At 41.6% G+C, this 26,783-nt stretch overlaps 1 protein-coding gene across 2 annotated transcripts; it reads left to right on the top strand.

Moving 5' to 3' along the window:
- The first annotated feature begins 738 nt into the window (after positions 1-738).
- On the top strand, positions 739-24,158 carry supt5h (SPT5 homolog, DSIF elongation factor subunit). Of its 2 annotated transcripts, XM_033992397.3 has the most exons (30): positions 739-863; positions 2,285-2,384; positions 3,063-3,210; positions 4,652-4,717; positions 6,375-6,389; positions 8,794-8,863; positions 9,132-9,200; positions 10,035-10,100; positions 10,780-10,810; positions 11,023-11,091; positions 11,697-11,948; positions 12,187-12,276; positions 12,363-12,433; positions 12,617-12,722; positions 13,237-13,330; positions 14,675-14,811; positions 16,135-16,290; positions 16,619-16,765; positions 17,208-17,354; positions 17,628-17,753; positions 18,338-18,431; positions 19,421-19,537; positions 19,890-19,992; positions 20,110-20,237; positions 20,513-20,621; positions 21,028-21,186; positions 21,891-22,059; positions 22,458-22,661; positions 23,237-23,332; positions 23,889-24,158. In XM_033992397.3, exons 2-30 carry the CDS (start codon positions 2,304-2,306, stop codon positions 24,027-24,029), a joined length of 3,261 nt encoding a protein of 1,086 aa, XP_033848288.2. In that variant the 5' UTR covers positions 739-863; positions 2,285-2,303; the 3' UTR covers positions 24,030-24,158. The 2 variants fall into 2 exon arrangements, with proteins under 2 accessions (XP_033848288.2, XP_033848310.2); XM_033992419.3 differs by lacking the exon at positions 6,375-6,389.
- The last annotated feature ends 2,625 nt before the right edge of the window (positions 24,159-26,783 follow it).

Genomic DNA, 26,783 nt, shown 5'->3' with positions numbered 1-26,783 from the left:
GCGATGTTTGTTATAGTCATTAGCACCATCTGCCGGATGGAACGCGAAATGACACCCGTACTCCCAAACACACACACAGAGCAGCGCAGTCAGATACTGCAATACATCGCTGTCCTTACAAAGGTACTGCACTTATCATATTATGGTTAATAAAACGATTAATAATCCTCTCCCAACACTGAAACCCTAAACCTAAGGTTAGTATCCCATATTGCAGCCATACACTTTTAAAGTAGTTCATGTTTGGCAGTGAATAAGCGTTTTTGTTAGTTTTTTTAAAAAAAGTGACCGGACAGGAACATTTCGTGGTACCTTTGTAAGCACTGCCAAGATATCTGCCGTCTGGTTATTAATTCTGGTACGCACACATTCTTTCAAAATGCCAGCGCTGTTTCCTCTCCGATGTGATTAAGTTGCAGTTCGCTGCGTTTTCCTGCCTTCTGCTTTATTGGTGCAATTTTCACAGACAAACCAGACTCTCTCCAAATAGTGAAAAGTGTGGGGGCTGTTATTGAATTATATTGACCGATAATCAGTTACCTGGAGACCCTGAGACTGAATACAAAACAGAGTATCTGTGTGAAATTCTGAATTTAGGCAGCTATATTGTGAAGATAACGTAACGACCAGGATATTTAGCGTTCTCCTACACTACCAATATGGCGCCTGTATTGTAGGATGCCCTTACCAATATGGCGTCACGGTAAATCTCGCGTTAGGTTTGGCGTTGTGTTCTCGCGATAGTTTAGGGTATTCCCTGTTGCTGTAGGGAAGCTGAAATCGTGTTCGATTGTTAAAATTTATACAACACTTCTTATTATTTTTTTTAAAGGATTTTAAGTTGGAAAAACGTCCGGTTCAAGGTAAGCCGCCGTTCTGTTAATTTGCGAAGAGGTTTTCTTTATTAATTTAGCTTGCGAGTTTTGAGAAACAGGCAATAAGATATGTTTGTTTGTCGAGGCCTAGTCATTATTATTATTATTATTCCCTACTGCCTTGTGATTGTGTTTTATAGGAATCGTGAACATTTTTTTAAAAACTTCTCTCCGTATGTGTGTTACCTACTTGTACACTATTTAACTTTAAAACCAGGAACGAAATACGGGCTGACTGTAGAGATAATGGTGTTTGGAATAAATAAAGAGAGAGTTGTATATTATTTTTTTTGACAGTCTCGGCTTGGTCATTCATAATTTCACAGTCAGATACGACCACGTGATTTCACTGTTTCGATTTGTGACACACGTCGTTTTGACGCGAATTTCAAAAAGCAGAACTTAAATTGGAATTTATAATATTACCACAATTTAATAAGGCAAGGATAGCAAGGGGACTAGCTTATAAAACATTAAGCCGGGATGCAAATAAGACTCCTATTGCACAGCAGTTTCACCCAGTCCAGGTGTTACTACCAGCTTGATCAGCCCCAGTGTGTCTAGCTAACAAGCTCAGGTGTGTCTTATTAAACTCCTAGTAAAACCAGGAGTGGATCACACTGCTATGCAAACGGGAGTCTTATTTATATCCAGCCCTGAATTGTTTTTGAGAGGGCTTATTAATACAAGTGCATCCTCAATATTGCATCAATTGATAATTCACTCCTACACCGTCTGGCCATTTTCACAGTAAAGAAGTTATATATTTTCCTATATAAGGTCGATTCACAAATTCACTGGTTGCAATATTTAAGTTTTTGTGATGTGTAAAACATCTCACAAAATAGAGGGAGCAATAGTCACCCCTATCTATGGTTTTTTTTTCAATATATAAAATGTATGTTGTGGTTTAAATTAGTGGTTTCCACAAAAGGTTGTAATTCTAATAAATGCATACAGTAATCCATTATGCACAGCTGTAAAAGGTTATTGTTTTGAGATTCAGCTTTTCTTAGGGAACTCCTCGAAATCCATTGTTTAGAAAGATACAGGGTATTAATGCTTGTGACGCAGTAGCCGTATGGATGGGTGCATTCGCTGCTGAGTGACAGGCAGGAGTTCGAGACGGAGGTTGAAGTTGATAAGCCCCGTGCAGGCAGACAGGATTTATTTACATATCAACACGCTGAACAGCTCAGGTGACAGCTATGGCAGTGCACGGAGCACACACAACACAGTGTACGAAAACTTTGGTGGGATCTCCAATCTCTGAACTAATCTTCTCTGTTCAATAATAAACTAACGTTGCTGAAGAGATTGATCTTTGCAGGTAAACGGTTAGGGCGGGTATGTGACTACTGTATCTCTTTTTTTTTTAACACTTATTGTGTTTTTTCCTCCTGGTTCAGGACGAAGGAGTTTTAAGAGATGTCCGATAGCGAGGACAGCGATTTCTCAGACAATCAGAGTGAACGCAGCAGTGAAGCTGAAGAGGTTGAGGATAATGAGGTGAGGTGCAAAGTATCCCTTCGGATGAAAAAAACCTGTTGTAAGTGACTCTGCAGCAGCAGCAGCAGCAGTTGTTGATGTTGCATAGTTCACCCCCTAGTCTCTAAGTCGCTTTGGAGAAAAGCATCTGCTAAATGACTCCTTTAATAATATGCATGCCACAGACTCCCATGCTTTTCTGCATTTCAATACCTGCTGCTCAAGACACGAGCGAAATCAATTTGATCTTCCCAAGCTTGCCCACCGGAGGATGTTGGTGTAATCCACATGGCAGAATAAACAGCACCCACGAATGCAGCCCCAGGAGAGAATGGAAGGCACCGTGTATTTCAGTTCTGGATTGGGCTGTCGTACAGTTGACTGTGAAACCCAATCACAATACGTTGCTTGTTTTTCGGTTTAAAATCTTATCAATTTTTCATTGCACGTCAATTTTCACTAAACCCAAATCAAGCAATCCTATCTGCCCAGAGAAGGCAAGAAGACTCCCAATTGCATAGCAGTTTGATCCGTTACTGGTTTTACTATGAGTTTAATAAGACACGCCTGAGCTTGTTACCTAGACACACTGTGGCTGATCAGCTGGTAGTAAAACCTGAAATGGGTGAAACTGCTGTGCAATAGGAGTCTTAATAATATCCCTGTTGCTGTTTGTGTGTGTGTGTGTGTGTGTTGCAGGAGGAGGGGGGGAGAGGCAGCGTGGCCGGCAGCGACAAAGGGGAAGAGGAGGAAGACGAGGAAGAGTACGATGAAGAGGAGGAGGAGGATGATGACGACCGGCCAAGGAAGAAGCCCAGACATGGGGGCTTCATCTTGGATGAGGCCGGTAAGAGACGAGCCCCATCCTTCATAGTAACAGCATAGCAAAGTGTGATACAGCACAGAGGTCTGGTGAAGCACAGGGAAGCATTATAAAGCACAGAGAGGTCTGGTAAAGCATAGGGAAGCATTGTAAAGCACAGAGAGGTATGGTAAAGCATAGGGAAGCATTGTAAAGCACAGAGAGGTCTGGTAAAGCATAGGGAAGCATTGTAAAGCACAGAGAGGTGTGGTAAAGCATAGGGAAGCATTGTAAAGCACAGAGAGGTCTGGTAAAGCATAGGGAAGCATTGTAAAGCACAGAGAGGTCTGGTAAAGCATAGGGAAGCATTGTAAAGCACAGAGAGGTCTGGTAAAGCATAGGGAAGCATTGTTAAGCACAGAGAGGTCTGGTAAAGCATAGGGAAGCATGGTAAAGCACAGAGAGGTCTGGTAAAGCATAGGGAAGCATTGTAAAGCACAGAGAGGTGTGGTAAAGCATAGGGAAGCATTGTAAAGCACAGAGAGGTCTGGTAAAGCATAGGGAAGCATTGTAAAGCACAGAGAGGTCTGGTAAAGCATAGGGAAGCATTGTAAAGCACAGAGAGGTCTGGTAAAGCATAGGGAAGCATTGTTAAGCACAGAGAGGTCTGGTAAAGCATAGGGAAGCATGGTAAAGCACAGAGAAGTGTGGTAAAGCATAGGGAAGCATTGTAAAGCACAGAGAGGTCTGGTAAAGCATAGGGAAGCATTATAAAGCACAGAGAGGTCTGGTAAAGCATAGGGAAGCATTGTAAAGCACAGGGAGGTATGGTAAAGCATAGGGAAGCATTGTAAAGCACAGAGAGGTCTGGTAAAGCATAGGGAAGCATTGTAAAGCACAGAGAGGTGTGGTAAAGCATAGGGAAGCATTGTAAAGCACAGAGAGGTCTGGTAAAGCATAGGGAAGCATTGTAAAGCACAGAGAGGTCTGGAAAATATAGTGAAGCATTGTAAAGCACAGAGAGGTCTGGTAAAGCATAGGGAAGCATTGTAAAGCACAGAGGGGTCTGGTAAAGCATAAGGAAGCATTGTAAAGCACAGAGAGGTCTGGTAAAGCATAGGGAAGCATTGTAAAGCACAGAGAGGTGTGGTAAAGCATAGGGAAGCATTGTAAAGCACAGAGAGGTCTGGTAAAGCATAGGGAAGCATTGTTAAGCACAGAGAGGTATGGTGAAGCATAATAATAAAAAAAAAAAAACATGGTAAACTAACCCTTAAGTTTTTAAATACATTTTGAGCTGGAAGGGTGGGGAAATCATTTCTATAGAGACACCTGGCCCATTGAACACAGTTTAAACACAAGTTTAAATCATTCTATTTCGTAAGTGGCAGCACAGCGTGCGTGGAGTTTAAGTGGAAAGGCTGTTGCTGTCCTAGAATAATGATCCGATATTAAGACGCTTTCTGCTCCTGTGTTTCGTTCTCAGATGTCGATGATGAGTATGAAGATGAAGATCAGTGGGAGGACGGAGCAGAAGATATCTTGGAAAAAGGTAAGGGGATTCCATCTGCGTTTTTAAGTCTAATTGCTTTATTGAAGCATTAAAAGAAATGAGCCTATAGCCAGGTACTGATCCGTGTTACAGAGTGCTTGTGTCTCCAGAACCACACCAATCCATTTTATCAAACTCTATTTAACCTGTGTTCTTGGCCAGCTGCTAATATTATTATTTATTATTGTTATTAAATGTGATTGCTGCATGACCACGAAACAATATGTAAATGTTCTGAAGCTTTACACTTCCTCTTGATTATTTAAATTTTTTTTTTTTTTTAATTTCACTGCTCTTAACTTAATGCTTTGTATTCAATTGATCTAAATGGGAGCTGGTCCTTAAGTGCAGTTTTGAATCATTAATATGCCGGTCCATGCTGGCAGTTTTATTACACAGTGTTACATTTTTTTCGTGACTCCTCGAGCTCAATTGAAGCAGACCCTGTCTGTAGCTTATTTAAAACGTGCAGCCGTAGCGAAGCTGCTGCTGTAGTTTGCTGCAATTCTCAGCAGACTTGCGCTGTCATTTCTAACTGTTTCCTTTGCTGCGCTCATAACTCTCAATTTGTTTGTTTTTTTAAATGCATGCCTCCTTCAGTTAACGGTAAATCAATTTCCAAATCTTCTTCCTCTTTGTTTTTTGTTTGTTCTGTATATATGAGTATTTTGTGTGTATATATGTTTGTATTGAAGGGGGGGGGCACAGTCAGCAAATGCACGAACAGGTTTGCTGACGAATACCCTTTTTTTTTTAATACGTTTTATTTTAAAATGAGAAAGCAGCTGTTTTCCTCTTCCACAACTTGTATTAGTGTACAGCTTAAAACCCTGGTCCGGGGGACCTCCTGTGTCTGCTGGTTTTCCAACTGAGCTCTCGATTCCTTAACTAGACCCTTCATTGAATTAATCATTTGCTTAATTAGACCTTTTTCATTGTTCTCAGCTCCTAAAAAGTTTCAGAGTTCAAGTTGCCTGTAAAATGTTATCTAACTTGAAATCTGCAACTGTTTAAGAGTAAAAAGGTCTAATTAAGCAATGAAGGGTCTAGTTAAGTAATTGAGAGCTCAGCGGGAATGAAAACCAGCAGACACAGGGGGTCCCCCGGACCAGGGTTTGAGAAGCTCTGCCCTAGAGTTTATTCTCGGCCCATACTGTGACTATGTGATATAGTTCAAGTGTAGATATAGCAAGTCACATTTTTGGCTATGTCTTGCTGTTGCAATTTCCTCCATTTATTAATAATAATTCATACAAAAAAAATAAAAATAAACCTGAATTAAAAATTTGCCTGAACATGCTCCCTTTTATAAATATGAACTTCATATTTATTTCTTCATTTTATTTTTATATATATACACACACACACAGTATGTGTGTACAGTTTACATATGTATATGTATGTAAAGTGTGTGTGTGTAGATTTTTATTTGCATGTATTTTCATTCTTTGCTTTCTTGTGTACCATTTCCTGCCTTGCTACATTTTTATCATTTAATTTTTGTGTTAATTCTTTTTTGTTTTCCCTCCAATTTTTTGTTTTCCCCTTTGTTTTTTCTTGCCTGTCTCCTCTCCCCACGTTGTTTGATTGTGGTGATATTGTTTGGCTCACAATGTGCCCGCTGCACATGTCCACCCCTCCAATCCACTCCACTCAGCAGAACAAGCAGAAGGTGAGTGCCTCCCTCTCTTATCCCTTTCCCAGCACGACAGTGGGACCCCTTGGGTCTCTCTCTGTGTGCACAAACTCCTGCTCATAGAGAAGTTAATAATCGCTGCAGAGGTGATGTTACATGCGCAGTATATGGTTCTGCACGATCCTGTAGCGGTTATGCTGTGGTAAACATGCACAGGTAGAAAATATTCTTCTGTTAAAGAGCTGAGCGAAATGATTATACAAATCGAGCTCTCTGCAGAAATCAGGTGCTAACAGTCAGGTAGGGTGTCTGGCAGGGCGAAAGCTCTAACTTGTAAACAGTGTGTGTGCGTAAAAGGTTGGCAGGGATGAGGTTAATTCTGTCTAAATAAATATATCCAATTGTGGCAGAGCAGGGCTCTGCCCTTAGAAATACTGGCAGGGAAGGAGTTAATTTCTCCTCCCTGCCCAGGTTGATTGCTTCAGGTGGGAGCAATCAACTAATTAATTATTCAATTAAGGACTGAGCCACCGGGCATAAAAGGAGGCTTCAGCCTCCCATTAGAAGAGAGTTCTGGAAGGAGAAGGAGCCAGTGTCTTGTGTGTGCTGTTTTTCTGTTGGTTTGTGTTTGAATCCAGTGAAGGCAACGCCCAGCCTGGAAACTTTTATTTTTGTAAGTTTTGCTTTTTGTTTTGTGTTTATTTTATGTTTAAAACCTTTTTGTTTGGCCCTTGTGCCTATTTATTTGATTATTTTTGTTTATTAAAAAACTTTATTTTGAACTTCTAAACTGTCTCTGAGTCTCAAGGTGGTGTTATCCCACTTCTGAGCACCAAATGTGACAGGATTGGCAGAGGTTGAGACTCAGAGACAGTTTAGAAGTTCAAAATAAAGTTTTTTAATAAACAAAAATAATCAAATAAACAGCACACACAAAACACTGGCTCCTTCTCCTTCCAGAACTCTCTTCTAATGGGAGGCTGAAGCCACCTTTTATGCCAGGTGGCTCAGTCCTTAATTGAATAATTAATTAGTTGATTGCTCCCACCTGAAGCAATCAATCTGGGCAGGGAGGAGAATTTAACTCCTTCCCTGCCAGTATTTCTAAGGGCAGAGCCCTGCTCTGCCACACCAATATATATATGAATACAGTTGTTGCATTCACATTATAACCAAAACATTCACATTTAATTCACATAAAAAAAGTTGGATGAAATGATTTTTAAATATATATATATATATATATATATAACATCTTATACATTACATGTAGCACCATATGTTTGAGCCATTCCTGTTTTTTACTGTGAGTTTGATAAGACACACTGTGGCTAATCAAGGTCGTGGTAAAACCTGGCTTGGGTGAAACTGAGATGCAATAGGAGTCTTATTTCCAGCCCTGTTCTTGGGAGGAAGCCAGACGTTTTCAGTCAGAACGCAGGAGGGATTTTTAGTCGGTTCAAGTCAGTGGCCTCACAGTAAACACAGCAAACAGCAAGTTTAGTACAAGTGTAGCAAGCACAGTAAGGAAAGTTCAGACACCGTTGAAATAAACAGCAGATGTTTGCAGCTTGCTGTTTTATAGGCTAAGCTCAAAGCAGTTTACTTATATTATCACAGCAGGGCAATTCCTTAATTTACTCTGTCTGTGTGTGTGTCTGTGTGTGTATAATACACATATATGTTCTTTATAAATTGCATTAGGTAGACACATTTAGTGCAGATACAGATTTCGAGGAGCACAAGGGAAGTGGGTTTTAGTGTTTCCCTTTTTATAATAGAAGTGAGCGGGAGCTATTGATAACTGTGATTCCTCTGTGTTGCCCTGCTAGTGTGCGGCTGTGGCCAAAGGGTTTGCATCACCCTGTAGAATGAACTCATTTTGTTTCATGAAGTCGAGTGAAACCTGCTGAGTAATGTTACGTTAACATATTGAATTGCACACCACCGCTTTGTAGTTTTCCCATATACTTAACGAAAAACTGACGAAATAAATACATTTCGAAATTATATATATATATATATATATATATATATATATATATATATATATATATATATATATATATATAATTATTATTATTATTTTTTTTTTTATTATTATTATTTATTTCTTAGCAGACGCCCTTATCCAGGGCGACTTACAATTGTTACAAGATATCACATTATTTTTACATACAATTACCCATTTATACAGTTGGGTTTTTACTGGAGCAATCTAGGTAAAGTACCTTGCTCAAGGGTACAGCAGCAGTGTCCCCCCCACCTGGGATTGAACCCACGACCCTCCGGTCAAGAGTCCAGATATATATATAAAATATTTTTTTCTTCCCAATCCTAAAATTCTAGGTGATGCAAAACTTTTGGCCACAGCTGTAGTATTGTCACTCTGTTTCTCCGAGCTCATCGCTGGCTCTCTAACTTGCGCTCTTGTCTGTAGTTTCCAATATTGATCATGTCGTGCTTGATGATGATCACTCTGGTGCTCGCAGACTGCAGAATCTCTGGAGGTTGGTTTGGTTCTTTTTATATCACATACGTTTCATAAGTGTTAAGGGGCTGCCTTTTAATCAAGTTCTTTCATTCTTGTGCACTCCGTCGGGGTCTGTCATCCAAAGAGTGCAGGAGAATATAAAATCTCAGCTTGATTAGAGGTAGCCACTGCACACTTAGAAACACAAGTCATTAAATCTAAATACAATTTTAAAAAAAAAGAAAAAAAACAGCTGAAAAGCCTGTCTATTAATTCATGATTTGTTGTCTTTTTTTTTTATACAGAGATCAGAGGGAAGAGGAGCTGGGAGAGTATTATATGAAAAAATATGCCAAGTCCTCTGGAGGAGAGCAGTAAGTCAAAAAGATTTAACAAAGAAAACGTTTTAAATGTGTTCTTTAGTGCGATTACGTACTTGGAAGTTCAGCATAGTGTGTATTAGACACACACACACACACACGCACAAAGTGGTGGTCCAGTGGTTAAAGAAAAGGGCTTGATACCAGGAGGTTCCCGGTTCTAATCCCTGCTCAGCCACTGACTCGCCGTGTGTGTGACCCTGAGCAAGTCACTTAACCTCCTTGTGCTTCGTCCTTCGGATGAGACATAAAACAAACAAGGTCCTATTGCAAGTGACTCTGCAGCAGCAGTTGTGATGCACAGCTCACCCCCTAGTCACTGTAAGTCGCTTTGGATAAAAGCGTCTGCTGAATGACTAATTAATAAGTTATCAATAGAAACATTGTAGGTGTTGTATGTAAACAAATAAAATATGCCTCTTTAGTGGTTTGACCTTAAATTGTATAAAATTGGAAATTTTGATTTTGCAGATGGTCCCACTATTTATAGCAACACATGCTTATATAATGTTTACATTTACTGTATAGAAACTCAAGGTGCCTTTGCATTTTGTAATAAGTGCAGATTGAATTACACTGTCTTGCTCACATAGCTCTTTGCTGTACATAGCTAGTCCATATCTTAAACTAAATGCACTTGGTAAACAAAGTCTGCAACATTGGGTTACTTTTTTTATATTTTTCATTACAGTAAGGGACTTGATTGCAGACTTCAGTGGGTTGAAATTAAATTGCCAGAAACAGATAGAAATGGATTAGCGAAGGCTATTTTAATAATGCTGGAGTGTTTTATGTGTTTATCGATCATTTTTTGTTATTCTCTTCTAGTTTCGATGGGGGCTCGGAGGAGCTTTCTGATGACATCACTCAACAGCAGTTGCTCCCTGGTGTCAAGTAAGTGATGCAATACGATGTCTTCTGAAGTCTGAAGTCAGTATTAGTCTGTATGTATGCATGCAGCAGTATGGAGTAGTGGTTAGGGCTCTGGACTCTTGACCGGAGGGTCGTGGGTTCAATCCCAGGTGGGGGACACTGCTGCTGTACCCTTGAGCAAGGTACTTTACCTAGATTGCTCCAGTAAAAACCCAACTGTATAAATGGGGAATTGTATGTAAAAATAATGTGACGTCTTGTAACAAGTCGCCCTGGATAAGGGCGTCTGCTAAGAAAGAAATAAATAAATAAATAATAATAATAATAATGCATGTATGTATGGTGGAACATTTGCCACAAACTTTATTGGTCTTTTTTAAATCATGTATCGCGGAGCACAAATAACGTTCATCTCACAATTCCTGAATATTTTATTTTTTGGCCACATTCGTAAATGCTTTCATTTTTAAATGGTAAAGTCTAGTTTACTGCCATTATTGTACTCCCTTATTAAATACATTTAATTTATTTTTTAATATAATGTATGAAAACTTGTACAAAATGTGTTGCTCTCTGATCCAGTAGTTTATAACACAGGGATGATGTATCGGGTGTAGTGTTTGACTTGGAAGAAGCTCCATTGAAATCCAACCCTTAATTTAAGATGTTTCTTATGTTATCTTTTTTTTATTTTTTAAAGGGATCCTAATTTGTGGACTGTAAAATGCAGGGTATGTTGATTTTAAATCTATTTTGTTAAAGTGACTGTGGGGACGTGGCTTATAATATAAATGATAATAAATGAAGCAGTCTTTGGTCAAGTGGGTGATGATGATAATTGTATTAAACCTTTGCATGGGGGTGGGGATCACAGTATTTGATCAATACATTGCTCCCACGGTTTTTAATACGTACAGTTGCTTTTTTTATGGCTTTTTCACAGATCGGGGAGGAGAGAGCTACAGTAATCGCGCTGATGAGGAAATTTATCGCCTACCAGTTTACAGACACGGTACGTTTTGCAGAAAACGTTTTTTATTTTGGGGCAGCCGCTCAGACCTCCAATCAGGGGGGTGGATAACGCAGGGATGGAAATCGCATTCCCTTTGCATAGCAGTTTGATCAATTCCTGGTTTTCACTATGCGTTTAAAAAAAGGACCCACCTGCACTTGTTTCCAAAACACACTGTGGCTAATCAAGCCCCTAGTAAAACCTGGCTGAATGGGCTGTGCAATAGGAGTCTTATTTCCGTCCCTGTTAAGAGCTCATCAGTTATGTTCCTGTGATTCTACTGCCGTGTCATTGTAGATCTAACTTGTCATAATCTGAACTTGTTCATATTGTATTTTAGTAGTACTATTGCCTTTGCCGTAAACGACACTTTATTTAAATATTAAGTTTGCATTGTAACCCTTTACTGCCCTGTAACACCTTGGATAAAGGCGTCTGCCAAATTAAATTAATAATAATAATAATAATAATAATAATAATAATAGTTCTCTTGAGCTTTGTCACACCAGCGCTGTCCAGTGCGCAGAGTTTAATCCACGCAACGGCCAGTGTAAGACGCGACAGATTTGCACTGTAATCCCTCCCTCCCTCTGCCTGGTTCCCAGCCCTTGCATATCAAGTCCGTCGTGGCCCCCGAGCACGTGAAGGGCTACATCTACGTCGAGTCGTACAAGCAGACCCACGTCAAGGCTGCCATCGAGGGGGTGGGGAACCTGCGCATGGGCTTTTGGAACCAGCAGATGGTCCCCATCAAAGAGATGACGGACGTCCTGAAGGTGGTCAAAGAGGTGACCAACCTCAAGCCCAAGTCCTGGGTCCGGCTCAAGAGGGGCCTGTACAAGGACGACATCGCTCAGGTGAGCTCGCCTGCTCGTCTGTGACGTTACTTGAATCAATCAATCAATCAATCAGTCAATCACAAGTTTTGCATCATGTCTCAATGCAAATCTTTTGGTTGTAGCTGTACGCTAAGGTTAACACCTGTACTTGGCCTTGCATGTTTTTGACAATGGTTTAAACGTTTCCAAACGTTTATAGAGTTTTTCCCTGATTTTTGGTTTTTCTAAATGCCTCGTTCTGTATCTGCTTCATTAGGTTGACTACGTTGAACCAAGTCAGAATACAATATCTCTGAAAATGATTCCCCGAATCGACTACGACCGAATCAAAGCTCGCATGAGCCTGGTAAGTGCATGTCCCAAATGTTGTTGTTGTTGTTTTTATTTTATTTTATTTTTGCAAGTACATATCTTTGTTTAAATGTTTTACAGAAAGACTGGTTCGCCAAGAGAAAGAAGTTTAAGAGACCTCCACAAAGACTGTTCAATGATGAGAAGATCAGGTACTGAACGGATCGACAATTCAAGCATGCCTTAATGCTTCATTCATTTGCGATTCAGTGGAGCTGTTTAGCTTTTAAAGGCTTGTTTAGTTTGCTGGTACTAATACGTTAAAAGAAATGTAATAAAAATCCTTACACAAGCGTTTCGCCTCTCGACGCCCTCAACATCCGATGTCATTTCAGGTCCCTGGGCGGTGATGTCACCACCGACGGAGACTTCTTGATATTTGAAGGAAATCGCTACAGCCGAAAGGGCTTCCTATTCAAGAGCTTTGCCATGTCAGCTGTCGTAAGTCAATCCGATTTGCCTCTCTCTAGCTACCTAGCTCCCTCGCTATTACAGATTGTGGGTAGCATACTACCTATCTGTCTGTCTCTTTTATTTATGTACATGTTTATTTACTTTTAAATAAGACCCCCTGTTTAGACCGCACTTATAGATCTCTTGATCCACCCCTCCTGCTCTGCACTGGACTCGCCTGACATCAGCACCACGTTACTGGATCCTCAGCTAATGCACCATCCTTGCAGGACTAATGTCTTTTGTAAATATAACTTGCTGTAATCCTTACTCGTTGCATTCTGGTTGTATTTTAGTAGTATTATTTGCACTTACTGTAAACTACACTGTATTTAAATATTAATCTTGCATTGTAACCCCGTACTGCTCTGTAACACCTGTAAGTCGCCTTGGATAAAGGCGTCTGCCAAAAAAATAGATAGTAATGATGATGCTGAGCTGACGGTCTCGCAGTCCAGTATGTTTAAGTTTTTTAAACGCACGGTGTTTGTTATCGGTGCAGATCACAGAAGGAGTGAAACCTACTCTGTCAGAACTGGAGAAGTTTGAAGACCAGCCAGAGGGCATTGACCTTGAAGTGGTGACAGAAATGACAGGTGACTTTTAAACCAAAATATAAAACTGCTAAACCTTTTCTCTAGGTGTACAGCTATGTAAAGACACAAACACAATACAAACATCCAGTAAAGGCGCTCCACGTGGAGTGCAGAATGCGCTCTATAGTCTGGACGTCGCCGGTTCGAGTCCAGGCTATTCCTTTGCCGACCGAGGACGGGAGCTCCCAGGGGGCGGCGCTCCATTGGCCGAGCGTCGCCCGGGGGGGAGGGAGGGTTAGGTCGGCCAGGGTGTCCTCAGCTCACCACGCACCAGCGACCCCTGTAGTCTGGCCGGGTGCCTGCGGGCTTGCCTGTAAGCTGCCCAGAGCTGCGTTGTCCTCCGACGCTGTAGCTCTTGGGTGGCTGCATGGTGTGTCTGCAGTGTGAAAAAAAGCGTTCGGCTGACGGCGCACGCTTCGGAGAACAGTGTGTGTTCGTCTTTGCCCTCCCGAGTCAGCGCAGGGGTGATAGCGGTGAGCTGAGCTTAATAAAATAATTGGTGATTTCAAATTGAGAGAAAATAATAAAAATAATTGTCAATGACTAAATTAAAAAAAAAAAAAAAAAAAAAAAAAAAAAGAAACACAATACAATAAATAATAATAAAAAAAAAATTATACATGTTAAAAAAAAATGTTTTAATAAAAAAAACATACTGGTACAAAACAATTTCTTGTGGGGGTCGGGGCGTGGGCTGGTGGTTTTGCAATTGTACGTCACTCGTTACCATAACACCTTAAATTGATATACAGCAGTGTCTGAATAAGGGACTGGGTATTTGTGTCTGCATCACTCACTTGTATTGAGAGAGGGGGAAAAACAAATGAATTACTTTAATTACTAATATCATTCGTTGTGCCCTCAAACTGCAGATAATAATAATAATAAATAATAATAATAATAATAATAATAATAATAATAATAATAATATACAGCAGTGTGGAGTAGTGGTCAGGGCTCTGGACTCTTGACCGGAGGGTCGTGGGTTCAATCCCGGTTGGGAGACTGCTGCTGTACCCTTGAGCAAGGTACTCTACCTAGATTGCTCCAGTAAAAACTCAACTGTATAAATGGGTAATTGTGTGTAAAAAATAATGTAATTGTATGTAAAAATAATGTGATATCTTGTAACAATTGTAAGTCGCCTTGGATAAGGGCGTCTGCTAAGAAATGATAAATAATAATAATAATATATCAATTTTGTCTTCAATACAGATTGTTGTAGTTTGTAAAATACATAAATAATTGATGATTTTCAGAACTGCATCAAGAAAAAAATGTTTTCGGTACAGATTGCTGTGCTTCGTTGATTTTATTTATTTATTTTTTTTTAATAATTTTCAGGTAAAGAGCGAGCGCACAACCTGCAGGCTGGAGACAACGTGGAGGTGTGCGAGGGCGAGCTCATCCACCTGCAGGGCAAGATCCTGAGCGTGGATGGGAACAAGATCACCATCATGCCCAAGCACGAGGACCTCAAGGTACCTGCTGCAGCGCCTCCCGGAGTAGCGGTCTTTAGGAGGCTTGGTGGTCCAGTGGTTAGAGAAAGGGGTCTTGATACCAGGAGGTTCCCGGCTCAGCCACTGACTCTCTGTGACCCTGAGCAAGTCACCTAACCTCCTTGTGCTCCGTCCTTCGGATGAGACGTAAAACAAACGAGGTCCTATTGCAAGTGACTCTGCAGCAGCAGTTGTGATGCACAGCTCGCCCCCTAGTCTCAAGTCGCTTTGTCTTCTAAATGACTAATTAATAACAATGAACAAGAGGCTTTCTCCACATGAGAGATCGGGGAAAGCACTCTCTGTTATATTACCTTCACTAACAGGTCCAACCCTGGTCCTGGTTTTCATTCCAACTGAGCTCTCAGTTACTTAACTAGACCCTTAATTGAACTGATCATTTGCTTAATTAGACCTTTTTTTAATTGTTCTCGGCTCCTAAAAAAAGTTGCAGTTCAAGTTACTTCTAAAATGTTATAGCTTACTTAAAATCTGCAACAAGTCAAAAGGTCTAATTAAGCAAATTATTAATTCAGTGAAGGGTCTAGTTAAGTAATCGAGAGCTCAGTTGGAAAACCAGAAGACACAGGGGTTCCCCAGGACCAGGGTTGGGAAGCTCTGCCATAGATACTTGTAGGCCACCAAATTCTTCTTGAAATATGAATAGAAACCATTCATATAAATGTATGATCCATATTCCTCATTAAAACTTTTTCCTGTTAATAAAATAGTCGCATTGTGGAAAGAAGACTTATGTTACATTGCAGTTTGATCCATTCGTGATTTTACTGTGAGTTTAATAAGACACACCTGAGCTTGTTACCTGTACACACTGTGGCTAATCAAGCTCGTAGTTAAACTTGGAATGGGTGAAGCTGCTGTGCGATAGTCTTTATGTCCATCCCTATGGCCAAAGTTTTGCATCACCTAGAATTTTAGGCTTGAGACATTAATTTAAAGAGAAAAACTATATGAACATAATTTTGATCTTTTATTTAACATGATGTAATCAAAGAAACTCCAAAATTATATTGCAAGTGTCTACTGGAAGCCATAACAGTATTTCATGTTAAATTTCAAAATGTCACATTTTTAAATGGTCTGTTTTTCATTAAAGTACATGGAAAACCAGTGTGCAGTTCAATATGTTAACGTAACGTTGTTCAGCAGGTTTCATTCCACTTTATGAAGCAAAATTAGTTCATTCTATAGGGGGATGCAAAATTTGGCCATAGCTGTACCAATCGCACCTACGTATTGTCCTGTGACCGCGGTGTGACCTGGTGCTTCTCCCTGTCTCTGCAGGACCCCCTGGAGTTCCCGTCTCAGGAGCTGCGGAAGTATTTCAAGATGGGGGACCACGTGAAGGTGATCGCGGGGCGCTACGAGGGAGACACGGGGCTCATCGTCAGGGTGGAGGAGAACTTCGTCATCCTCTTCTCTGACCTCACCATGCACGAGGTGAGACTCAAGGGGGGAACCCCCAGGACTGCTCTCTCTCTCTCTCTCTCTAGCTAGCTCTCTCGCTCTGTCTTTATCTAGCTCTCTCTCTATCTATCTCTTTAGCTCTCTCTCCCCTGTCTATTTGATACTTAAATCGCATGACCGTCACTGACGCAGCGATTTCTAATCTCTCCAGTCGTGCAGCTGTCTGCTGCTCCACCGAGCTGGACCTTTCTCTGCTCTGCGGCTGCTTGTGTTTCTCGCCCGTCTCTCTGGGTTTGCAGCACTGAAGCTGGACCCAGCTTTCACCTGTCTGTCTCTCTGTTTTGCTGATTTCTCTGTGCAGTTGAAGGTGCTTCCCCGGGACCTGCAGCTCTGCACTGAGACGGCGTCGGGGGTGGACGCGGGGGGGCAGCACGAGTGGGGGGAACTGGTCCAGCTGGACCCCCAGACTGTGGGGGTGATCGTGCGCCTGGAGAGGGAGACCTTCCAGGTACGAATCTTTTCTTTTTTTTTTTTTTTTTTAATTTTCTCTATTTTAACAAAAATAGCAGCGCTGCATGAACCGATATTGCTGGGAGCTCTCCACTGAAATCGGGTGCCGAAAATAAGAGGGAAGAAGAGGAATGAAGCAGCTGCTTGGGTTTGTGATGGTCACTGCTTTTCTTGGAGTCTGTGGAGAACAGCGATCCACACAAACCCAAGCAGCTGTTTCTTCACTCGGAATGGAGAAACCAGCCTGATCGACACAGACGACCCTCAACCTGCGGAGAGCTAAAACTAACCAAGCAAACTAAAAACAAAGTGAAATGAGCTCTGTGGCCGATTTACCTGCAGAGAAACTGGTGCGAGGGCTGTTTTGAAAACAGCGCGCAGATCTCGCTGCTAATGGAACGTCTCGTCTTTGCTTGTTTGTCTGTTTGGTCCGTCCGCAGGTGCTGAACATGCATGGTAAGGTGATCACAGTGAGGCACCAGGCGGTGACGAGGAGGAAGGATAACCGATTTGCCGTCGCTCTGGACTCTGAGCAGAACAACATTCACGTGAAGGACATTGTGAAAGTCATCGACGGGCCGCACTCGGTAAACAGACAGGCCTCGCTTCACTCGCGGGATTGCTGTGGGCTCCAAAGCTGCTCACTTATTCCCAAGAGAAAAAAAATAATTTGCATGTCCAAAAATAAATAAATGAAAGGATATTTATTATTCTGGCATTCCTGAGATTTGTTACAAATTTATTTATTTTTTTTTGGAACTTGTGACATCCTGAAAACAAACGGGCTATAGACTGCGACGATACTCTGCGTAGCTGTGTTGTGAATGCAGTGCCTGACCGGTGTGTGTCTGTTCCCCCAGGGCCGTGAGGGGGAGATCAGGCATTTGTTCCGCGGCTTTGCCTTCCTGCACTGCAAGAAGCTGGTGGAGAACGGAGGCATGTTCGTCTGCAAGACGCGCCACGTTGTGCTGGCCGGAGGCTCCAAGGTAAACGACGCTCGTGTAGGGAGGGAATTGTGGTAACTGTATTAATTATTATAATGAATCAGACAGTTCTGCTTTTGATCGAGAATTCGAATTGCCCAGTTTATTGATTTTAATAAGAGAATTCTTCCAGTCAAGACCCGGGCAAATTTAACTTTGTGCAGTCTCTTTGTAATCCTGTAGAGTAAAGTTAATTTGGCTCAGAACACGCGCAGTCTCATTCCTACAGTATTGTAAACAACCGGGTTTCTCTCTGAAAATGTGACGCCGTCCTCTAAATTATATCGCCACAATCAACAACACGGAGTGGCTTCTTTGGTTCTCCATCATCAGTAACTTTTTGAAAGTTCACAACAAAGACCACTCATCACAATTTCTCATTACTCTACGATTTTTTCCACTGGTACACACAGTACTGGTACACATATCACAGGTTGCAAACCCCTGCTTTGTGTTGCAGATTTCAAGTTAGCTAGAACTTTTTATAACTAACTTGAACTCTGCAACTGTGTAAGAGTTGAAAACATTAACCAGCAGACACAGGGTTGAACGCTTTTGCTTGTAATTGCTGATTTGTGTTTTTGCAGCCCAGAGATGTAACGAATTTCACAGTGGGAGGGTTCGCCCCCATGAGCCCTCGAATCACCAGTCCGATGCACCCCAGCGGAGCCGGAGGAGGAGGTGGGTAACCCCGCTTTAGATGAGGGGTGTAAATAGCTGTAAAGAATAAGCAGCGAGGTTGCTACAACTGTTTAAATAATGAATGCAATTCCTGACTACTTTTTACACTTACAACTTTAAAGTCTGTTTCAAAATGCTCTAGTGCACTGATAGCGTCAAGATTAATGCCCACACTGTCAAACAGTCAACACAGCGATTATCGATCCATGATGTGGTATGGAACAGAAAAGCCAGAGCATTTGTTATGTTGAGTTTGTTTTTTCTTTCTTTCATCGCTCTTCCTGCAGTGATTTAGAGGACAGATCTCAAACCCCAGTGCACTAGAGCGGACGTTTTCAAGAGCTTTGAAACAGACTTTAAAGTTATAACTAAAAAGTTGTCAGGATGTTAACAATGAAATAAAAAATGACAGGTAGGTTATTTAAACAGTTGTAGCAACACATCTTACTCTTTAAGACCCCAGTTTAACACTAGACTGACTTCCTGATGTTACCTTTAGTAAAGCAGTCCGAGATTGGTGCTAATCAGCCGATTAGATTTTAAACATTAGCCAACATTAGAATTTTGCATAAACATTTAGTCAAATGTATTCAGTCCAGCAATAGGTGTTGTCAGCCTTAGTGTTTGCATAGTAGAAAGTGTACCGCGAAGGCAATTTATTTAATATATAATGCATTAATATACAGCATTAACCCTAACCAATAATTTAAGCACAGCACAGAAACCAGGACCAGGGGATGCAGTTAGAAATTAAGTGGAGACAGACTTAGGACAGAGGTTAGGAGAGATAAGAAATGGGTTACCTCGCCTTGTTGTTGGTGCTGAATCACTGTGATCCTTTAAGACCAGACTTGACAAAGTTGTGAGATCAATCAGCTGCTAGGAACCAGAGGAGCATTGTTGGGTGAAATTGTCTTGTCTTGTTATTTTGTTCTTTTGCTCCTAAATGATTGATTTTAAATGCGTGTTCCTGTTTGTTTGTTTGTTAGGCCAACAGCAGAGAGGCGGGCAAGGGGGTGGAGGAGGAGGAATGGGGCGTGGCCGAGGAAGGAGAGACAACGATTTGATTGGACAGACTGTTAGAATTTCACAGGGACCATACAAAGGTAAGAGGGCATCCCAAAATCTCCGAATGCGTGCATGACGTAGCGTCTCGGAATGATGGAATTTATTTGCGTTCTAAATTGGAGTTTAAAACCAGATGTTATAAATGTTTAGAATATTTTTTTTGTTTAACCAGCTGCTTGGGTTTGTATCAATTGCCACTTTTCTTAAGACTCTGTGGCGAACAGCAATCCACGAAAACCCAAGCTGCTGTTTCTTCCCTCGTTTCACTCTGAATGGTAAATTAGCCTGATCGACACTGATGCCCCTCACCTGATTGTCAGCAATTTCGAATAATCCGTTTGTGCAGCTGTATTTAGGAGATTGAACACGTCCCTGTTTTTTTTTGGCCAGGCTACATCGGGGTGGTGAAAGATGCCACAGAGTCGACCGCCCGCGTGGAGCTGCACTCCACCTGCCAGACCATCTCTGTGGACCGACAGCGGCTCACCACGGTGTAAGTAGCGAACTCTCAACCTGTGTGCACGACACCGTTGCTGGGCGCTGAAATCGATCGCATCTACAGCCTTTCTAAATCTCTGCCGTCGGCTGATGTCTGATTATCTCTCCACAGGGGGGCAAAGAGACATGGAGGAATGACCTCCACGCACGGCCGGACCCCCATGTACGGCTCCCAGACCCCCATGTACGGGACAGGGTCCCGAACACCCATGTATGGCTCTCAGACTCCCCTGCATGATGGTAAGAGAGGGAGGATAAATTATTGCCTAAAAACAATCCCAACAAGTTAGGTTGAAGCATTTAAGATTGGCAGCTGGTTTCACAGGTTAGCACTAATGTTAAACTGTTAATTTTGTGTAAGGTAGTCTGAGATTAGAACTGTGAAACCTGCCGAATGTTTCAGAACATTGAGGATGACTCCCAGTGCAACATGCTTGCCTTGCCCTGGCTGTTTGTCGATTAGCCTGATTTTTTTTTTTTTTTTTTGTGTGTTTTTGTTTGTTTTTTTTTTACAGCAGGGAACCGGACGCCCCACTACGGCTCTCAGACCCCGCTGCATGATGGGAGCAGGACTCCAGGGCAGAGCGGCGCTTGGGACCCCAATAATCCCAACACCCCCTCCAGGTACGCTGTGTTATTGTCCCCAGAGCGAGGGGGTGTGGATCATACAGCTTTAATTAGCAGGAATCTACTTCAGTTCTCTACAGCCAAGGCCAAAAGTTTAGCTTCACCTAGAATTTTAGGACTGAGACCTCTTATATATATATATATATATATATGTATATGTATGTATATGTATGTGTGTGCACAGAATTTAGATATTTTATTTAACATGTCTTCAAAGAATTCATATAACTTAACATTATTGAGCAGGTTGCATTCCACTTTATGAAGCAAAATGTTTTAATTCAAAGGGTGATTCCTATAACTGATAGAGTGAATGCAATTCTTTGTGTCTGTACGAAACCTTTTCTTTCGTCCCTGATCGCGTCTCTAATGTACATCTGCTGTTTTTTGGGGGGATACTCAGGGCGGAAGAGGATTTCGAGTACGGGTACGACGACGAGCCCTCGCCCTCCCCGCAAGGGTACGGGGGGACCCCTAACCCGCAGACCCCTGGGTACCCTGAAGTGCCGTCTCCACAGGTCAACCCCCAGTACAACCCACAGACGCCAGGAACCCCAGCGATGTGAGTCACAGTCGCTGCACTGCAGCACAGTCTAGCCCAGAGAGAGAGACTCCCATTACATAGCAGTGTGATCCATTCCTGGTTTCACTGAGTTTAATAAGACGCACCTGAGCTTGTTGCCTATACACACTGGGGCTGATCAAGCTTGTTGTAAAACCTGGGATGGGTGAAACTGCTGTGCAATAGGAGTCTTGTTTCCATCACTGCTGTAACACAGAAAATGAGTAAACATAAGCGTAATTGCGGGAGACTTAATTGGAGTCGAAGTGAATTGATGAAAGAAGATGCACAAAATTAAACCTACATTTTTTTTTTTTTTAACACACAATTGTTTGGGTTTAATTATTAAAACAGCGAGTTTTCTGTTTGTCAAATAATTTTTTTTCTTTGTGATGCGTCCTGTTGGATCCTGATTCTCCTTGGATAGAGAGCTGTGCGCTGGTTTTGAATTCTCTGCATCATATTCAGGTTCTAGTATTCTGGGAGAGGTTCGGCTTATGGTTATTAAATTTCAGACGATATTCCGGGACATTTTATCTTCTTATACATAGTTTACGTTCTGTGTTTTATTTATGAATTTTTTTTTTTTTTTTAGAAAGCTGTCTCCTTTTCCATGTACAACAGACCCTTTAGTCATTTTGTGTGTGTGTGTGTGTGTGTGTGTGTTTTTATCATTTTTAATGTTTTGCATTTCTTTATTCCAGGTACAGCACAGACCAGTACTCTCCCTATGCTGCCCCATCTCCTCAGGGCTCCTACCAGCCCAGCCCCAGTCCCCAGAGCTACCACCAGGTGGCGCCAAGTCCCGTGGGTTACCAGAACACCCATTCTCCAGCCAGCTACCACCCCACCCCCTCCCCCATGGCTTACCAGGTAACTAACTCGGCTCCGACCACACGATGGGTCACCATTAGATTATAACTAGGGCTTTCAGTTTCACCTCTCCTTAAATCAGTCTAAATCAGAGAAATGCGTCAATAGTAAAGAATATATTTCATTTACAGGTGTTTTTTTTGTTTGTTTTTTTTTCTGTGGAACAACTAAATGGGGTTTTAAGTCTTACTTTTTCATTGGAACGCAGACGCGACCCCTCTTTATTAATGTAAATACAGCAATGCATATCGATTTGTAAGTGTGTCCAGATGTTTTAACTGTATTTTTTACGTTGAGAAAACCCACTTAAGTGACCTTAAATATCGGAGTCAGGGGGACTTTAAATACGTTTTAAAAACGTTACCGACACAATCTGTTGTCCTGCTACCTCTTCCCAGGCCAGCCCCAGCCCCAGCCCAGTGGGTTACAGCCCGATGACACCCGGAGCGCCCTCTCCTGGCGGGTACAACCCTCACACCCCCGGCTCCAGCATCGACCAGAGCTCCTGCGACTGGGTGACCACGGACATCCTGGTGCTGGTCCGAGACACCTTCCTGGACAGTCAGGTGGTGGGAAAAACTGGGGTCATCCGCAGCGTCTCGGTCAGTATGCTTTTACATGTTGTAATTTGAACTCGGTTGCATTTCACTGTATCTGTGTTTTTAGAAGTCGTGTGTGGTATTACAGGGATGAAAATAAGTTTCCTGTTGCATAGCAGTTTCACCCATTCCGGGTTTTGATTCGAGATTTCTTTGCCAGTGTGTACAGCTGTGGCCAAAAGTTATGCATCACCCTATAGAATAAACTAATTGTGCTTCAAGTCGAATGAAACCTGCTGAATGATGTCATGTTAGCATATTGAATTACACACCGCTTTGTAGTTTTCCAGATACTTCACGAAAAACTGACAAATGGAAAAATGTGACACTTAGAAATCTAACATGAAAAATGGCTTCCGGTAGACTTTTTTTTTGCGATATCTTTTTGTAGTTTCTTTGCTTATGTGATGCAAAACGTTTGGCCTCAGGTGTGTGTCTTACTAAACCCACAGTAAAACCAGGAATGGATCAAACTGCTTTGCAGCGGGAGCCTCCTTTCCGTCTCTTCCAACCATGTTGGTGTGTATCAAGCGCTTGGAGGTGAGGTATTTATCATCTTTCTGTTTTCTCTTCTGCAGGGTGGCATGTGCTCTGTGTTTCTACAAGGGACTGACAAAGTCGTAAGCATCTCCAGCGAACACCTTGAACCATTGACACCAACCAAAAACGACAAGGTGAGGAGACAACGCAGCAGTTTTACTGTATTGATTACAAGCTGTGTCATCGCAGCTTGACGTAACTGTTTCATATCAACGAGGAATGAATAAAGATTGTGTAGTTTTCTACGAAGTCATTCTGTGCGGTTTTGGTTTAACCTTAAATTACCTGTGCTTGTGCAGGGATGGAAGTAACTCTTTTTGCACAGCAGATTGATCCATTCCTGGTTTCACTATGCGTCAAATAAGACACACCCGAGCTCGTTACCTATACACTGTGGCTAATCAAGCTCGTAGAAATACCTGGTTTAATTGGTTAAACTGCTATGCAATGGAAGTCTTGAGTTTCTGCTCATGTTAACACATCAACGTGCTGCATTATGACTGTATTTGCTTCTACCGAAGACTACCATGCAGTCTCTTTCAAAAAAAAATAAACCTCAAACGGGATATTTCAAGAGACCTATAAATGTGGCTCAACAGCCGCCCGTTTACACAGCTCTGGTTTAGGCCTTTCCTTTTTGTCTTCGAAGCTGATTTCTTTTGTTTTTCTGAATTTTTTCACTGCGCACAGGTGAAGGTGATTTTGGGAGAGGACCGTGAAGCCACTGGCATCCTGTTGAGTATCGATGGGGAGGACGGTATCGTGAGGATGGAGCTGGATGAGCTGCTGAAAATCCTGAACCTCCGATTCCTGGGCAAGCTGGAAGTGTGAGCGACCTGCCTGCCCCCCTCCACTCCACGCAGCGGCTGTCCAGGAACCGGAAGCAGCTTCCACTGAAACAACACCACAATGTCAAAACTGAAGTCATGCTTTTTTTTTTTTTCTTTTTTTTTTTTTTTTTTTTTAAATATATATATAAATTGTCATGATGCAACACCTCGGCCATAAAAAAACAAACAAACACAACAACATAATTTAAGATTTCACTTTTAGAAAGGAGGGATATTCTTTTTCAAAGTGTTCTGTGTTTTAGTGCAGAGTTATTGTGATTTTTTGTGTAGGTTTTTTTTTTTTTTTTTGCAGTTAAATTCCAGGTTTCAATAAAAGCTCATTACTGTAAAAAAAAAAAAAAAAAAAATGCAGGGTTTCTTTTCTTTTTTTTTATGGTAAATACGAAAATGTTGAATTTGACACAAATGCTGTATCATTACTGGCAGGGTAGATTCTCCAATCTTTCTGAAACGTTATTATTTTTAGGCATCATGCTCACACCTACAGCTAGGCTATTGTTGCAGAAGGCTACCTGGTTTGATTTCTTTTGCTGCGTTTCTGTTGGTTAAATCACAGAAGGTCTAGCGCTCAACAATTAGTAAGGTGCATAGTCAAAAAAACACAGAATAAAGGCTGACCGCACTCTCCCAGACAAAGCCCAGACATGTGTTTGATCGTTTCAAGCTTTAGAACACAAGACAATGAAGCTTCGACAGCTAAGTCTTCCTCTTTGCTGTTGGTAAAAGCGACTGTGCCCCAGAAACACATCAAGTGCTGTTTTATCTTCTAGATTTTAAAAGTGATACAAACCTAGTGCGTTCTAGCCCGTCTAAAAAACCCAACACACATCAGTTCTGCTCCGCCACTCTGTACTGTATAGAGACCTCGAGGTACGGGCTTGTGCTGTCCTGGCACGCTTCACACCCCCTTGAGAAAGCGTTCAAGAAGCAGGTGAGTTTATACGACGCGCTGTCCTTTCGGTAGCCGATGCTTTCCCACAGAAATGAAAGGAGTTTTTATGACGGGCAGTCGGAGTGCTCTTTGATCCTGGTGTCTTTCCCGTGGGATCGAGTTCTCTTCCATCTCCTGCTCGTCTCACTTTGGGAAGGCACACTTCCCTTCTCTTCCCCAGCGCTGGGAAAACAGACACCTTCGCTAGAGGTCTACAGGAAGAGGGGGAGCTGCACCCCAATCTGATTTTAGGGCCATGCCGTAAAGAGGTACACAAAGTTAGACACATGCAAAATGTAGTTAACAGGCCAGCTAAAGGGTATTTCAACTGCTGCTGAAGCTCCTGGGCAATCTTTAATAGACACTCAAGCCCTAATGAGAGACGAATACAGTCACTTCAGCTCACTTAACTTCCCCAAACTCTAATATCTATCTTCCACATTTAAAGTATATGTCTGCAATGTTATCTTGAAGAAGAAAACAAAATAAAGTAGCACACAGCCTTTCCACACTTCCAAGCGTTTCAAGTCCACAAATTGCTCGAATCCTTGATATCAACGCAAAACTACCTTGAAATAAAAACCCTTGACCACAGACACACTTCACAACGCCTTGAGGAATGGCTTTCCGACAGCTGCTAACAAACTGCTTTTTGCAGCCCGATTATCAACAGAAAGCCGTTACTATTTGATTCCTGAGAGCTGTCAGGAAGTGTGCCCTCAGTTACTATTGAAGTGGTGAGAAGAGATCGCACCTCAACGTGTCCCCTGCATGGCAATCATAAGATCACACAGGTACAGAACTGCAGCCAAGGGAAGCGTGGCTTCAGGCTTTGATGTGACACAGTGCTGGGGTTCACACGGGACTCCCACGCACACTCCAGCTACACAACATCAAGACTTGTTGCTATTGAAGTCCTGAGAAGAGATCGCACCTCGTGTCAATCAATGTGAATATTATCCATATATAAATCACAATGTATTAATTAGCCTGCAGTATGCATCAAATATATAATAATGATACAATTAAACACACATTCTATCCATACTGGTATGTGTACAATATGCTTGATAAATCTAAGAGAAATGACCATATATGTTTTATAAAACAAAAACGTACATCTGACTTCATGCTTAAAACTAGATCAGCTCAGAAACATGCATTTTATCATAAGTTAATAAAAAGAAAATTGCATTACATTTGTAATAATAATAATATTTTTAAATATAATAATTTTGCATTGTAATGTACCTGTATTTAATGTATTTGCATTGTTTTTTTTTTTACTGTTTGTATTTCATGTGCTATGCCCTGTATTTCACTGTATTTAATGTATTATGCATTGTTCCTCACTATCTTGTAAAGCGCTTTGTGATGGTGGTCCACTATGAAAGGCGCTATATAAAATAAATATTGATTGATTGACAATAATAATACACTTTAAATATGGTACCACGACTCAAAACACACCTGAAGGTTTTTTTTTGTAAAACGCAACAAAAAAAACTTGACGATACATAATGCGTTTGACAAACATGCTCAGTAAGTCGGTACTGGAGAGACACAGCTGTAATTATTAGTTATAATTTAAAATCTAATAAACAAAGCACGCCTTTGGGGCATCTGCCTTCAAACAGCATGGCCGCTTCGGGCTTCACAGGAAGGTCAAGATAATACCCCCCACGGCTCCTCCCCGTTTCCTTCCATGGATTCGCTGATTAATTTGAGGTCAAAGACTTCTTGGCCCGCCCATTTCCATTCCTGGTCTCTGATTGCTCCCTTTAGCCGTCACCACTGCCGTCG

The sequence above is a fragment of the Acipenser ruthenus genome, chromosome 30, assembly GCF_902713425.1.
Source record: "Acipenser ruthenus chromosome 30, fAciRut3.2 maternal haplotype, whole genome shotgun sequence".
NCBI classification, from domain to species: Eukaryota; Metazoa; Chordata; class Actinopteri; order Acipenseriformes; family Acipenseridae; genus Acipenser; species Acipenser ruthenus.
Note: the sequence above shows the minus strand (reverse complement) of the source record. Positions and strands in the feature narration are given on the sequence as shown.